The sequence below is a fragment of the Capricornis sumatraensis genome, chromosome 5 (genome assembly GCF_032405125.1).
Source record: "Capricornis sumatraensis isolate serow.1 chromosome 5, serow.2, whole genome shotgun sequence".
In the NCBI taxonomy this organism is placed as follows: domain Eukaryota; kingdom Metazoa; phylum Chordata; class Mammalia; order Artiodactyla; family Bovidae; genus Capricornis; species Capricornis sumatraensis.
Genome location: NC_091073.1, coordinates 45492911 through 45506888, shown reverse-complemented (window position 1 = coordinate 45506888; position 13978 = coordinate 45492911). Strand labels below are relative to the sequence as shown.

Below are 13978 nucleotides of genomic sequence, written 5' to 3'. Positions count from 1 at the left end.
AAGTTAGCTCCTCAGTCACATTAGCCACATATGGAGGACACAGATGTAATAATATTCCTGTCATCACCGAATGTGCTATTGGAGAGTACTAGATTACAGGAAGGTAGGGCATGAAATCCTATTTTTGTACAGTATGATAATGTATAGCAAAAATACTGGCAGGTGGAATGAGCTAGAAAAAGTAATCAACCCAACTGGAAGAGGTGGTAAGAGATCAGGGAGGATCATCAGCAGGGATGATCAGTTAATTTTTCAGGGATAAACGGTTATTTCCAGAGAGTCAAAAGGAAAAAGAACACTTTGAGCAGAAGAATCAGTGTGACCAAATAGATGCTTACAATCATCAAGCTTTCAGTATGTGCCAAACATTGTTTTAAGTGCTTATGCGTCATTTTGTTTCTTGCAATGAGTCCTGACTTAAAGTAGGTATCAATAAAAGTTATCACCTACATTTCAAGGTAGAAACAAAGGCATAAATACATAAAGATGCTGTCCCTGACTTATTCCATTAATGGGTGGTACAGCTGGTCAACACACACAGCCTGATTTCAGAGCCTGCGATCTTAGCCACTAAGCTATATTGCCACCCATGGTATGCTAGTCCATAGCACTGTGTTAAATTCAGCATTTCTGAGGCAGAAAGGAGGGGAGGGATTATGGGATATTAGGATGAAGAGATAGGCAAGAGCTGGATTCTGAAATGTTTAAGTGTTCTGGGAGTTTGATCTTGTTAGGTGAAGAGTTCAATTCATGAAAGAGAGAATAGTTTCTGCAGAGATAGCTGGTGGCAGTGTGGCTAACACAGTGGAAAGAAGAGAAGCAGAAACGATATAGCATGATGCCACTGTAATCCAGGTAAGCAATGCTGAGGTTCTGAACTGAAGCAGTGACAGTAGGGTTAAGCGACATGTTTGGAGACATAACTTGTGTAGATGTTGCATAACTTGGTTGAAAGAGTCAGGGGTCACTGTAACTACACATAGATTTATTTCTGTAGAGGCTGCTGTTGCTATAATCATTGCAGGGGACTAAAAGACACATGGGAAAATAAGTTGTTTATTCTGATTTAGACCTATCCGTAGAATATAGAGGCAGATATTATATGCTTCCCTAGCTTAAAGTGTGGGCTTCCCTGGTGGCTCAGAGGTAAAGAATCCACCTGCCAATGTGGGGAACCCAGGTTTGATCCCTGGGTTGGGAATATCCCCTGGAGTAGGGCATGGCAACACACTCCAGTATTCTTGCCTGGAAAATCCCATGGACAGAGGAGCCTGGTGGGCTACAGTCCATGGGGTCACGAGAGTTGGATATAGTGACCAAACAACATCAGACTTCAAACAGACAATTTCATCATTAGTTGGGATCATTACGTCACCAGGATACATTCCAAAGAAAAAGATCCTCAAGCATAGTAAAAAAATAAGTTCAAAAAAATGATTATCTTCTTCTCCTTTAGCAATGATGGTCCTTTGAAATTCTCCAGCAGTGACATAGTCATGAGATTTCACGTATTCAACTCCCCTTAGTATTTCATTTACTCATTTAGATATTGCATTCTTAAATTAGAGCATTTTTGTGCTCATAATATCCTTACTCAGAATTCAGGTCTATTTATTTTATTGTAAAGAGAAAAAAAAAATAGAGAAAAATACAAAAACAAATTGAAATCTATGATGATAATAACTTTAAATATGCATTTCATTTCCATGCATGCGAAATGCCAATTAAGTTAAAAATATTGTTTCTTCCTAATTTCAAATGAATCACTGACATATTTTGAAATGTTTATGGCTTATGCTCATATTAAGACCCTGAATCATACCTGTATTAATATATTTAAAACATAATTGCTTTTAGTAGTCATCTTGTTGAGAGGCAAAATTTGAAAGAAAAATGGAAATTGTAATATTGCTCATCTGTTATGCTTACAGATAAAGGATTGGAGAAATATTTGCACAGGAAATGTGACAGCTCTGCCACTATCTGTGGTTTAGAGACTATCGATTAGTTTTTCCAAAAGTACTTATTTAAGTCATAGTCAAATACATGATCTCCCGTGTTGCAGGCGGATTCTTTACCAGCTGAGCCACAAGGGAAGCCCATGTGGACAGACGTCAAACAGTAAATATTTAAAATAGTGGGCACCTACTTCATTTGTTTCACAATGGTACTTTTTCCAGATTCTCCTGCTCCTGCAATAGAAATATGGGAGTGTTATCAACTGATAAACCAATTTCTTATAGACATTAAAACCTGTGACTCTCTTTCTTGTGGGTTAATCTTTTACATACCACCCTCTTATGTAAAGAAGGAGAGTAATCAATCAGGACTTGAAAGGTATTATTGGCTGTCTACTTTCTAAGATAGTAGCAACCCCTCTATCTTGATACTAGAGTCAGATATAATTCTGGCTCCAAGGTAGAATGTGTTTTGTAAATCAAGAAGTTTATACCATCAGGAAAACATCAGTTCAGTTCAGTCACTCAGTCATGTCCAACTCTTTGCAACCCCATGGACTGCAGCACACTAGGCCTCCCTGTCCATCACCAGCTCCCAGAGTTTAGTCAAACTCATGTCCATTGAGTTGGCGATGACATATCTATATATTATTGCATTTGAATATAACTTTACAAAAGCTTTTCTCTCCTGAGTTTTCAACTTTGCCCTCGAATGGTTCCAACTTTATAGTCTCTGTGAGTGTGTTAGTCACTCAGTTGTGTCCATCTCTTTGTGACCACATGGACTGCACAGCCCGCCAGGCTCTTCTGTCCATGGGATTTTCCAGGCAAGGACACTGGAGTGGGTTGCCATTTTCCTTCTCCAGGGGATCTTCCGACCCAGGGATCAAACTTGGGTCTCCGGCATTGCAGGCAGATGCTTTACTGTCTGAGCTACTAGTCTCTAGATCACTCCAGAATGTGTCTTCCTATATCCTATGTGATTAAATAGCAAGGAAAAAAAAAGACAATAATTTATTTCCAGAACTATTCAAAGCCTATTCTGATTGAGGATGAGCTTTTGTTTTCATCATCATGTTTATCTTGTTACATAGGAATTTTATGTTTAAACATAGAAAGCTGCCTATAACACTAAGCAAACCTAAAGAGCTGCTGGGATAACAATAACAAAGGAATGAATGTCTCACAATGGGTTACACATTCCTGAGAGAAGGGAAGGGAGTGGCAGTAATACCATAGAGAACCAACTGCATGTATCTGGGGGCATCTATTTAGTTGATGATATACAATATACAACTATATTTTAGTTGTTGGCAAACGTAAAAAGATACAAAAATCACATGATTTAAAAATTTTTAAGTATAAACTTTTAATGAAAAAATATAATTTCCTGTGCTATACAGAAGAACTTTGTTGTTTACCCTTCTATATATACCAGTTTATATCTGCTTATCCAAAACTCCCAATTCACCCTTCTCCTACCCCTCCTACCCTGGCAACCACCAATCTATTTTCTATGTCCCTGATCTCTTTCTGTTTCATAGATAGGTTCATTTGTGTCATATTTTAGATTCCACATCTAAGTGATATCATATGGTGTTTGTCTTTCTCTTTCTGACTAACTTCACTTATGATAATCTCCAGTTGCTTCTCTGTTGCTGCCAATGGCATTATTTCATTTTTGAATGGCTGAGTAGTATTCCATTGTGTATATGCCCCACATCTTCTTTATCCTCTCACCTGCTGATGGACACTTAGGTTGTTTCTATGTCTTGGCTATTGTGAGTAGTGCTGCTATGAACATTAGGGTGCATGTATCTTTTCAAATTATAGTTTTGTCTGGATATATGCCCAAGAATAGGATTGCTAGATCATATGGCAATTCTGTTTTTAGCTTTCTGAGGAACTTCTGTACTATTTTCCATAGTGCTTGCACCAACTTATGTCACCACCAACAGTGTAGGAGGGTTCCCTTTTCTCCACATATCCTCTCCAGCATTTGTAACTTGCAGACATTTTAGTGATATCAGGCAACTTCTTGAAATTTGGGAATTCTGGGTTTATAAATGAGAGAAAAGCAGGGGGTCATCAAGAGTTGATAAAACCTGAATAATACAAATCTGTTCATAAAGTTTTTATATAGAATCACTAAACTTCAACATTCAGAAAACGAAGATCATGGCATCCAGTCCCATCTCTTCATGGGAAATAGATGGGGTAACAGTGAAAACAGTGTCAGACTTTATTTTGGGGGGGCTCCAAAATCACGGCAGATGGTGACTGCAGCCATGAAATTAAAAGACACTTACTCCTTGGAAGAAAAGTTATGACCAACCTAGATAGTATATTCAAAAGCAGAGACATTACTTTGCTGACTAAGGTCCATCCAGTCAAGGCTATGGTTTTTCCTGTGGTCATGTATGGATGTGAGATTTGGGCTGTGAAGAAGGCTGCGCACCGAAGAATTGATGCATTTGAACTGTGGTGTTGGAGAAGACTCTTGAGAGTCCCTTGGACTGCAAGGAGATCCAACCAGTCCATTCTGAAGGAGATCAGCCCTGGGATTTCTTTGGAAGGAATGATGGTAAAGCTAAAACTCCAGTACTTTGGCCACCTCATGCGAACAGTTAACTCATTGGAAAAGACTCTGATGCTGGGAGGGATTGGGGGCAGGAGGAGAAGGGGGCGACCGAGGATGAGATGGCTGGATGGCATCATGGACTCGATGAACGTGAGTCTGAGTGAACTCCGGGAGTTGGTGATGGACAGGGAGGCCTGGTGTGCTGCGATTCATGGGGTCGCAAAGAGTTGGACACGACTGAGCAACTGAACTGAACTGAACTGAAACTTTAATAAATTGAGGAACACTCAATGTTCCTCAGGTTATAATTAACATTTATCAATAAAAATGTGATATTGAAATATAATATTGATAAAAGGCATATAAAAAAGATCAATAAGTGAATATTTAACCTTACACTAATTTCTGTATCCTTAAGAGAAGCAAAGGCTTTGATATGTTATTGTAAATTGAGTCATAGGACATGTTTAAAGTCTCTGTGCCTGTTAACTCTGGACAAATTTCAAAGCAGCACTACTAAGACAATTTAAATTTCCAGGAAAAATCCAAAGTTAGGAAACCTGATTAATAGATGTAAACATATCCCTTACCAGCATGGTAATCAACTGCCTTGTTTTACTAAAACTAGTATAATTTTATGGAACAAAAGTCATGACTTCTAGCAACCCTGAATCTAAGAATTTTATTCAAATTATATGAAAATCTGTATTGAATCAGAGGATCCTGACTACACTATCTAAATTTCTAAACCCCCTGTCACCCACTATGGTCCTTTCCTTGCCTCACTTTTTTCCCTAGCAGTTACCTTACTCTACAAAGTAACACATTATTCACATATAGTTTTTAAATTTTCCTGTCTGCAAGCACTGCAAAGTAAATTCCACAAGGGCAAGGGAATTAGTCTGTTTTGTTCACTCACATATCAAAAGCACGTAGAACAGTGCTTAATAGTAGAATCTCAGTGAAACAAATGCATTATTTAAACTCAGACAGTACTTCAAAAGTAACATTTTGTCCTTGTGTTTTATGTCAGTTTCTTCACATTGAATGATTTCTCCCTGACTCAATGTTTTCTTAAACTCTGATGAGGAAATACAACTACACCTCAGTTTAATTCTACTTCACAGAAAATTGGTTTTTTCTTACTCAGAGAAAAATTTTCTTATGTTTTTCCAAGAAAAGTATGTATCTGTAGCTATCTGAAAGAACTGCCCACCTTATAGGATGCTGAGGAATCAAAGTAGTGAAGCTATGGTAAATAAAATAATTTTATTGCTGGTGATGATTTATAGATTCTTCCTCTTGGATAAACCTCCAGCATAGTTTGCTTTGTGGTTTAATGCTAGCCTTTTCCACACCACTCAGTGTGAAATGATACAACAAAGTTGATAAATACAAAATCAGCCTCAGCAGATTTGCTAATCTTTCTTCGTAGATTTTAAATCTAATCAAACAAAACTCACAGATGGGGCACAACCATTTAATAGAGGCTGCCATGTCTAAGACTGAGAAATTTGAGATTAAAGTGAAAATCACATTAAAATATCACCTCACTTGTTTTCAGAAGACAACTGGCTATATTATTTTCCATGGCTAACGGTTATGTTTGTGAGGATGGCAAGAGTAAATCAGTGAGCTTTGCACAATATCTTGGTTTACTGGCTTTGTGTAATTTGCTATTTTGCTCCAGACTGCATTGCTTTGAAAGAAAACTTATTCAATAAGATTACAAAACTGTTCTTGGTAGTTTTTTAAAAAACTCCAACAGTAGAAGTAGACATTAGAAATCGCAGCATCATCCTACACAACTAAAAGATTTCTAGTATATCTTACTTCTCTAAGTATGTTTTCAGTTTTGCTAGATGGAAAATTGCAGAGTTCTGGGGATATGGGAGGAAAACCAATTGGCCCAATAGAAACCCCAGGACTTATCCATTCAGAAATATTTAATGTTGCATTTTCTTCAACTAGAGTGGAAGCACTGAATGAAAAAATTTTCGAGAAAATCTGAGAGGTTGAGAATGTCTCATTTTTAACTATCAGTTACATAATGGTATAGTATCTATAATTTCTACAATTAAGTGAAAATAATTTAGATAATTTTAATTTAATTTCAGTTATTTATCTTGAGAATAACAATATGTGTAAAGAATTTTCCAGAATTGTACCAGCATATGTATCATGGACAGATATACATTTGAACCACTGTGGAACACACAAAAAAATTTTAAATAATCACAACTATATTTCATTAAGATCTGGCAAGTTTCCAGAACTATTTCTGATGCTAATGGGTATGTTATTATACAGAGATTGTTGATAACTGATCATTCAAATGTGTGTCAGATAGGCAGAATAATCACTTTTAAAAAAACAGCATTACTCTTTAATGAAATTCTGTATGAAAACAGTATTTTCCTTTGAAAGATTTTAAAATAGCTACCGGCTATTTCCTGCTCTATGTGGTGACTTCAGGCTTCTATATGAAGACTCAGTATAGGCAACTATAGGAATAAGATGAAAATTCCTGAAGAAAAGCCCATCTGTCTAAAATCTAACTTATTATTTGCCCTGCTGCAAAGTTTTTTTAGGAATAAATTATTGAGTCCCATTCTCACAATGTTTCTAGGTCTTAGTTCACAATCATCATTCCATTCTTTTAAGATTAGATCATGCTACACAGCCAAATATAGACATCAAAATAGCATGTTTACGCAAGCCAAGGGCATCCTGAAATAATCTATTCCTTCCTAATTGTGATGGTGACTAATATTATTATCTGGGTCAAAGTGTAATGAGGGAATTTTAATAAGCTATTTATTTCTTCGAAGTAGAAAATGTGTCAAATAATTAAATATTTAAGTTTATACTTAATTCATACTTTAATACTCATAAATTGTTTTATTCTTAATAAGTATAAATTAGAGGTTTTATTCCACATTTTTCTTTGCAAATATATTCAAAAATTTTTAAGGGTACATGATGTCTATGAAGTGAAGTGTGAAGTGAAAGTGTTAGTGACACAGACACGTCCTACTCTTTGAGACCCCATGAGTCACCAGGACCCCATAACTCACCAGGCTCCTGTCCATGGAATTCTCCAGAAAGAATGCTGGAGTAGGTTGCCATTCCCTTCTCTGGGGGATCTTCCCCACCCAGGAATTGAACCCAGGTCTCCTGCTTTGCAGGTGATTCTTTACTGTCTGAGCCAGCAGAGAAGCCATTATAGATCTATACCAGTAACTAAATTTCACCTAAACACACTCAAATCCTGCTCACTCATTCCATAACTTGTTAAAATAGGCAAAATGAAAATAAACCCTCATTTATAATCCTGCAGAAGCTTTTTTGTAGGTACTCTTAAATACACATAACTGTGCAGAAGGCTGAAACCTTAGAAGCCCACCAGCTGTGCATGCATCTTCTTTCTATACATGAGAATACCGAATCTAGTAGAAATTATGATACTCATCTACAGTCCTAGACCTAACTTAAAACAACGAAATTAAGTTCCTGCTGCTACTGCTGCTGCTAAGTCGCTTCAGTCCTGTCCGACTCTGTGCGACCCCATAGACGGCAGCCCACCAGGCTCCCCCGTCGCTGGGATTCTCCAGGCAAGAACACTGGAGTTGGGGTGCCATTTCACTCCCATACTAATACTATCAGTTCACTTTAGTTTAGTCGCTCAGTTGTGTCTAACTCTTTGCGACCCTGTGGACTGCAGCACGCCAGGCTGCCCTGTCCGTCAACAACTCCCAGAACTTGCTCAAACTAATGTCCATTGAGTTGGTAATGCCATCCAACCATCTCATCCTCTGTTGTCCCCTTCTCCTCCTGCCTTCAATCTTTCTCAGCATAAGGGTCTTTTCCAATAAGTCAGTTTTTTGCATCAGGTGGCCAGAGTACTGGAATTTCAGCTTCAGCATCAGTCCTTACAATGAACACCCAGGGCTGGTCTCCTTTAGAATGGACTGGTTGGATCTCCTTGCAGTCCCAGGGACTCTCAAGAGTCTTCTCCAACACCACAGTTCAAAAGCATCAATTCCTCAGCACTCAGCTTTCTTTATAGTCTAACTCTCACATCCACACATGACTATTGGAAAAACCATAGCTTTGCCTAGATGCACCTTGCTTGGCAAAATAATATCTCTGCTTTTTAATATGTTGTCTAGGTTGGTCATAACTTTCCTTCCAAGGAGCAAGTGTCTTTTAATTTCATGGCTGCAGTCACCATCTGCAGTGATTTTGGAGCCCCCAAAATATAAAGTCTGTCATTGCATTGTTTCCCCATCTATTTCCCATGAAGTGATGGGATCAGATGCCATGATCTTAGTTTTCTGAATGTTGAGTTTTAAGCCAGCTTTTTCACTCTCCTCTTTCACTTTCATCAAGAGGCTCTTTAGTTCTTCTTCACTTTCTGCCATAAGGGTGGTGTCATCTGCATATCTGAGGTTATTGATATTTCTCCTGGCAATCTTGATTCCAGCTTGTGCTTCATCCAGCCCAGCATTTCACAAGATGTACCCTGCATATAAGTTAAATAAGCAGGGTGACACTATACAGCCTAATACTAATCTTATAATGATGCCTTCTTTTCAATTATTAACTGGTAATGTCAATATGATGTCAAGACATAAATTTATTTTTTTTTTTATTTTTTTTTTTTTTAATATTTTTTTTTTTTATTTTTATTTTTTATTTATTTTTTTTTTATTAAATTTTAAAATCTTTAATTCTTACATGTGTTCCCAAACAAGACATAAATTTAAAATCACTTTTAAAAAATTAATATGGAAGATATGAACTTTCATAGACATATGGGTATACAGTTTATGGTTGTAATCTTTTGGTAGACTATTAACATAAAAGATTTTTAGCTTTGTTTCTTGTTTAGAAGCAATTGTATTTCACTCACTATTCCTCTTTCTCATCGAGCAACAACAAACTTCTCTGTCTCTTCCATGTTACAACCCATCATATAGCCTAGATAGTGGGTAGTGAAATGTAATAAGCAAACTCATGTTTTGGAATAAATGTGAGGTTGTACTCATTGCTGAATCTGGGTGTCTTGATGGAAGTTAATCTCAGAGTTTCCTCCTTTATAAAATTGACTTACTGATATCTATCTCCTAGGGTTTGGGTAGATTGAAATAGTTGGTACAAAGTCTAACTTACAATGAGTTCTCAACATTCTGTATTATTTGAAGGATTCTCCACTTTTCCAAGAGATGTTTCAATTATAAGATGTTCGACTCCTTTCATCCTTTCTTCTGGAACATGATTTTTAGATTCCTTACCCTCTGAATCACACTCCATGTGAGAGCCAATGTCCTTCTGAAACACTGTCTGACTTAAAATTTTGCCATAGATATAGGTGATTTTATTAAGGGTACTGATATTCTGGTTTAGTAAGATGGGGGTACAAAATAGGTCTGCCTCAATCCTAGTACTTATTTCTAAACAGAAAACTTTTTTTAATAGATACTATTATTAGTTTACCTCTTTTGTTCTTTTTCTATTTTTTTTTTGGTAGCTGTATTTTTTTTAACCTATTTTGAACTTTTAGCAGTTAATTTGTTTCTACTTTTTTGCATCATCACTTAGCAAACTGATTTTCCCACATACTGTATGGGTATACTACATGTGTATAGCTGATTTTGAACTTCAATTAAAGATATCTGCTAAATTCTGTTCATTTGGGCCAAGCATTTCTGCTAGTTTAGATCACTTGGAATACTGACTTTACCTTAAACTGTATCCTTCCAAATTCTGAATTTTACTCAAGTGGGAAATTTTGCCTTATCCACTTTCACTCAAATCCCTAATGAGAACATTGAAGAGGAGAAGGTCAAAGAGAGGAAACTGTCAGTCCATTCATCACCATAAGTCCTTGTTCAATACCTGTAGTTAATGAAGCTAAATATTCCCCATTAAGTATGACCATTACTACAGGATTTTGTACATACTCTTTATTTTGTTACGGGAATTGCCTTCTATTTGTAGTGTGATAAAAGTTTTTATCAAGAATGTATAAAAGAAGTTTGTTTAGCGTGTATGTGTGTTCATGCACATGTGTGCACATCTCCTGCCATAATCATGATGTTCTTTCTCCTCTGATAATGTGAATAATATTAATGTTCCAATAGTATTTCAACAGGTCATTCTTGCATTCTCTCTTACCTCTGGCTTTTTTCTTTTAATATACATTTTTACATTGTTGGAATCTGTTTGGTGATATTTTGGTTTGGTGTTTGGATCTGCATTCATGAAGGAGCTGGTCTGTTTTTGTCAAATTCTATTGTTAAGTTTATCAAATAATCTTTTGAGAAGGATTTCCTTTAAAAGTTTTTATGATTTTAACGTGATCTGCTCATGAAGTATTTGAAAGAATCCATTTGCAAAATAATATGGATGAATTTGCAGATATATTTGTCTATTTTCTTTTATCAGAAAAATAATATCCCAAGATACACTTATTTTCCCCAAACATTTAATTTTAATAATCTTATAAACTATGGAATTTTGAGAAAATAGTACATTAGATACCTATATTTTATTCCTTCACCTTACCAATTATTAGCACTTTGTCCTTTGTATTTTTTCATATATATAAATTCATACACACACATATATACATGTATATATGTATATCTGTCATTATATTTATGCTTTGTTTTGCTGAACCTCTTGAAAGCAATCACACACTTCACCTGTAAATATTTCAGAATGCATCTTCTAAGAATAGCTCATTGTTCCAGAAAATCACAACACTATTTTCATGCTTAAGAATATCTATACAAATCCAAAATGTTATATAAAATATACTCCATATTCATATTTATTTGATTGTTCCAAATTGTTTTTCAGACCTTTTATATTTCTTGGATCCAGGATCCAATCAAGTCTTACACATTTCCTTTGTATATTATGCCATTTAAATTCTTAATTTATACTGTTTCCCATGTTATACTGCTGTTGTTATTTTGTTTTCATAACTGTCATTTTTTAAAGTCTAGGACAGTTTATTATATAATGTCCAATATTCTGTATTTGTGTGGTGATTAGATCCAGTGTGATGTAAATATCTTAGCATAAATATAAGTAATTTTGTGGGGGTTTTTGTAGTGAATTACATTAGTAGTCATATGGTGTCAGATTTATTTCAATTACTAGTGTTACATCAAGTACCTATTTCTATGATGTAGTAATGATGAGCATTCTGAAACTGTAAAAAGTCACCAGCCAAACACGCATATTTCATTTGTGAGAATGTTGTGGCTATGTACTCTTTCCTTCCTAATGAAAATTTATTTAAATACTTCCAGTTTTATACTTGTTTTAAAATAGTTGATAATATTTAAAACATCATATATATATGCCTTCTAGGATTTTGAAGTATTTTAACTTCAAAATCCTTTTGGTGGCTCAGATGGTGTCCTTCTGGTGGCTCAGACAATAAAGCATCTGCCTACAATGCGGGAAACTGGGGTTCAGTCCCTGGGTCGGGAGGATCTCCTGGAGAAGGAAATGGCAACCCACTCCAGTATTCTTGCCTGGAAAATCCCATGGACAGAGGAACCTGGTAGGCTGCAGTCCATGGGGTTGCAAAGAGTCGGATACGACTGAGCGACTTCACTTTCTTTCTTTCTTTTCTCATCTTTTTAATGTACTTCTTAGGCTAAAAAGGGGGGGGGCAATGAAATATATAATTATGTGATATTTCCCACACATTTGCTTTAGATAGAAATGTAGATGATAGAAGGATGGATTGATAGAATTTATCTAAGTGTTCCTTAGTTGGGGAACAGTTACACATTTTCTATGAATTCTTCAAACTAAGACCTTGGTTAATTATACAGTTGGCCTTTGTATACTGTATATCTGGGAAAAAGAGAACAGGAATTGAATACATCAAAGTAACAGCTCTCACTTGAGTTACCCGTCCTGATTTCTGGACCCATATGTTCATCTGTTTAATAGATATCTCCACTTGGTTGTTCTCCAAATGATACAAATTTGAATGTCTCAAATGACTACTCTTTTTGTTTTGTCCCCAACCTAAACTTTGTTCTGTATTTCACATACTGATGAATAAAATAATCACTATTCCTTATTCTGCCTTTAATCATTCCTCTGACTTAACAGCCACAGGCAGTCAAGTCACCAGGCTTTATTATTTTGTCTCATAAGATCCCTCAAATCTCACTTTCAAACTTGTAATTTTTGCCTTAATTTACAATCTCATCAAGTGTTTGCAGAGTAGTGACAATTTCCTAATTGGCCTACCTACCTCAAGCACCTGCATAAAGTATCTTATAGCATAGCTTGGATAGTCTTAGACAAAAAAATCCAAGTATTATTATTCTCATTTACATTTCTGAAAATCTATCAAAAGCTTCATTGACTTAAAAAAATGCCTTATTATATGACATACATATTTTTTCCCAGTTCTTTGCAAATGCCAAATGCATATCTATGCTTTGGTCACCATAAGCAACCTACAGAAATGGTTTATGTTCCCAACTCTGTTATTCTTCCATGCATTATGCATGCATGCTTTTCTGTGCCAGGATATCAGTGAAGGACAAAAGCAGACATATCCACTGTTATTATAGAACTTAGAATGTGATACTAATTTAAAAATGACAGAGAAAAAAGTTAAAGCCTTTGTTCTCCTGTGAACTAATGTGTGATCTTAAAAATTGAATTACCTCAGTAAATTCTCATTTTCTTCTCTATTTAATGAAAATACTATTTCATAGCATTTCCTTGTAGATTGAAAACCATAACAGAGTGGTGGAATAAGAGAAACATGAGACCCATTCTATCAGAGATAAGGCTAGAACCAAGCTTTGTAACAAAGATCAATCTTTCAACAATGAATAGAGAATGATTACAAAGAAAGGAATTAAAGAAGATTGAAATACTAGAGTGAATATAATGGAAAAGAATATAATGAAGGGCCTCATTAAAAAGATGAAGTTTGAGGATGAATGGACAGCAAGATAAACTTGGAGAATGATTGCTAGGTGCCCCAAAGTTATTGATAAATAACAATTGTTGACTTAAAAAAAAACGTAAAATGTGAGAGTTTGAGTTAAGTTTTATTTGGGGGCAAAATGAAGTCTATAGCCCAGAAGATAACATTTCTAATAGCGTTGAGAAACTGCGCCAAAGAGGTAGGGGGAGAGTCATTATATATGTAATTTTGGAGAAGGGGGAGTACGTGCAATCGAGCACACATGTTTTGTAAAAAGTTTCTTCTAGCGTCACGAAGGTTACACCTAGTCATAAGGAGTAGATGTTAGTGCTTTGAGTGCTTTTCTAGATATAAGGAAATACAAGAATTGAGCTTATAAAATTGGCTCCCAAAACCATCTATCTGAAGACCTGTTCTGCCAGTTTTTCCTAAAGGACAGAGTGCCTCGTTTCTGTTTTC

The 13978-nt window shown here is 35.8% G+C and overlaps 1 protein-coding gene across 1 annotated transcript in view; it reads right to left on the bottom strand.

The window, feature by feature from the left end:
* The window catches only part of GNAT3 (G protein subunit alpha transducin 3), a 53103-nt gene that overhangs the window by 29069 nt on the left and 10056 nt on the right, over window positions 1–13978 (bottom strand). The window contains exon 2 of the mRNA XM_068972641.1: window positions 2150–2192. Within this exon, the coding sequence (XP_068828742.1) occupies window positions 2150–2192 (43 nt within the window). The remainder of the gene's footprint in view (window positions 1–2149; window positions 2193–13978) is intronic.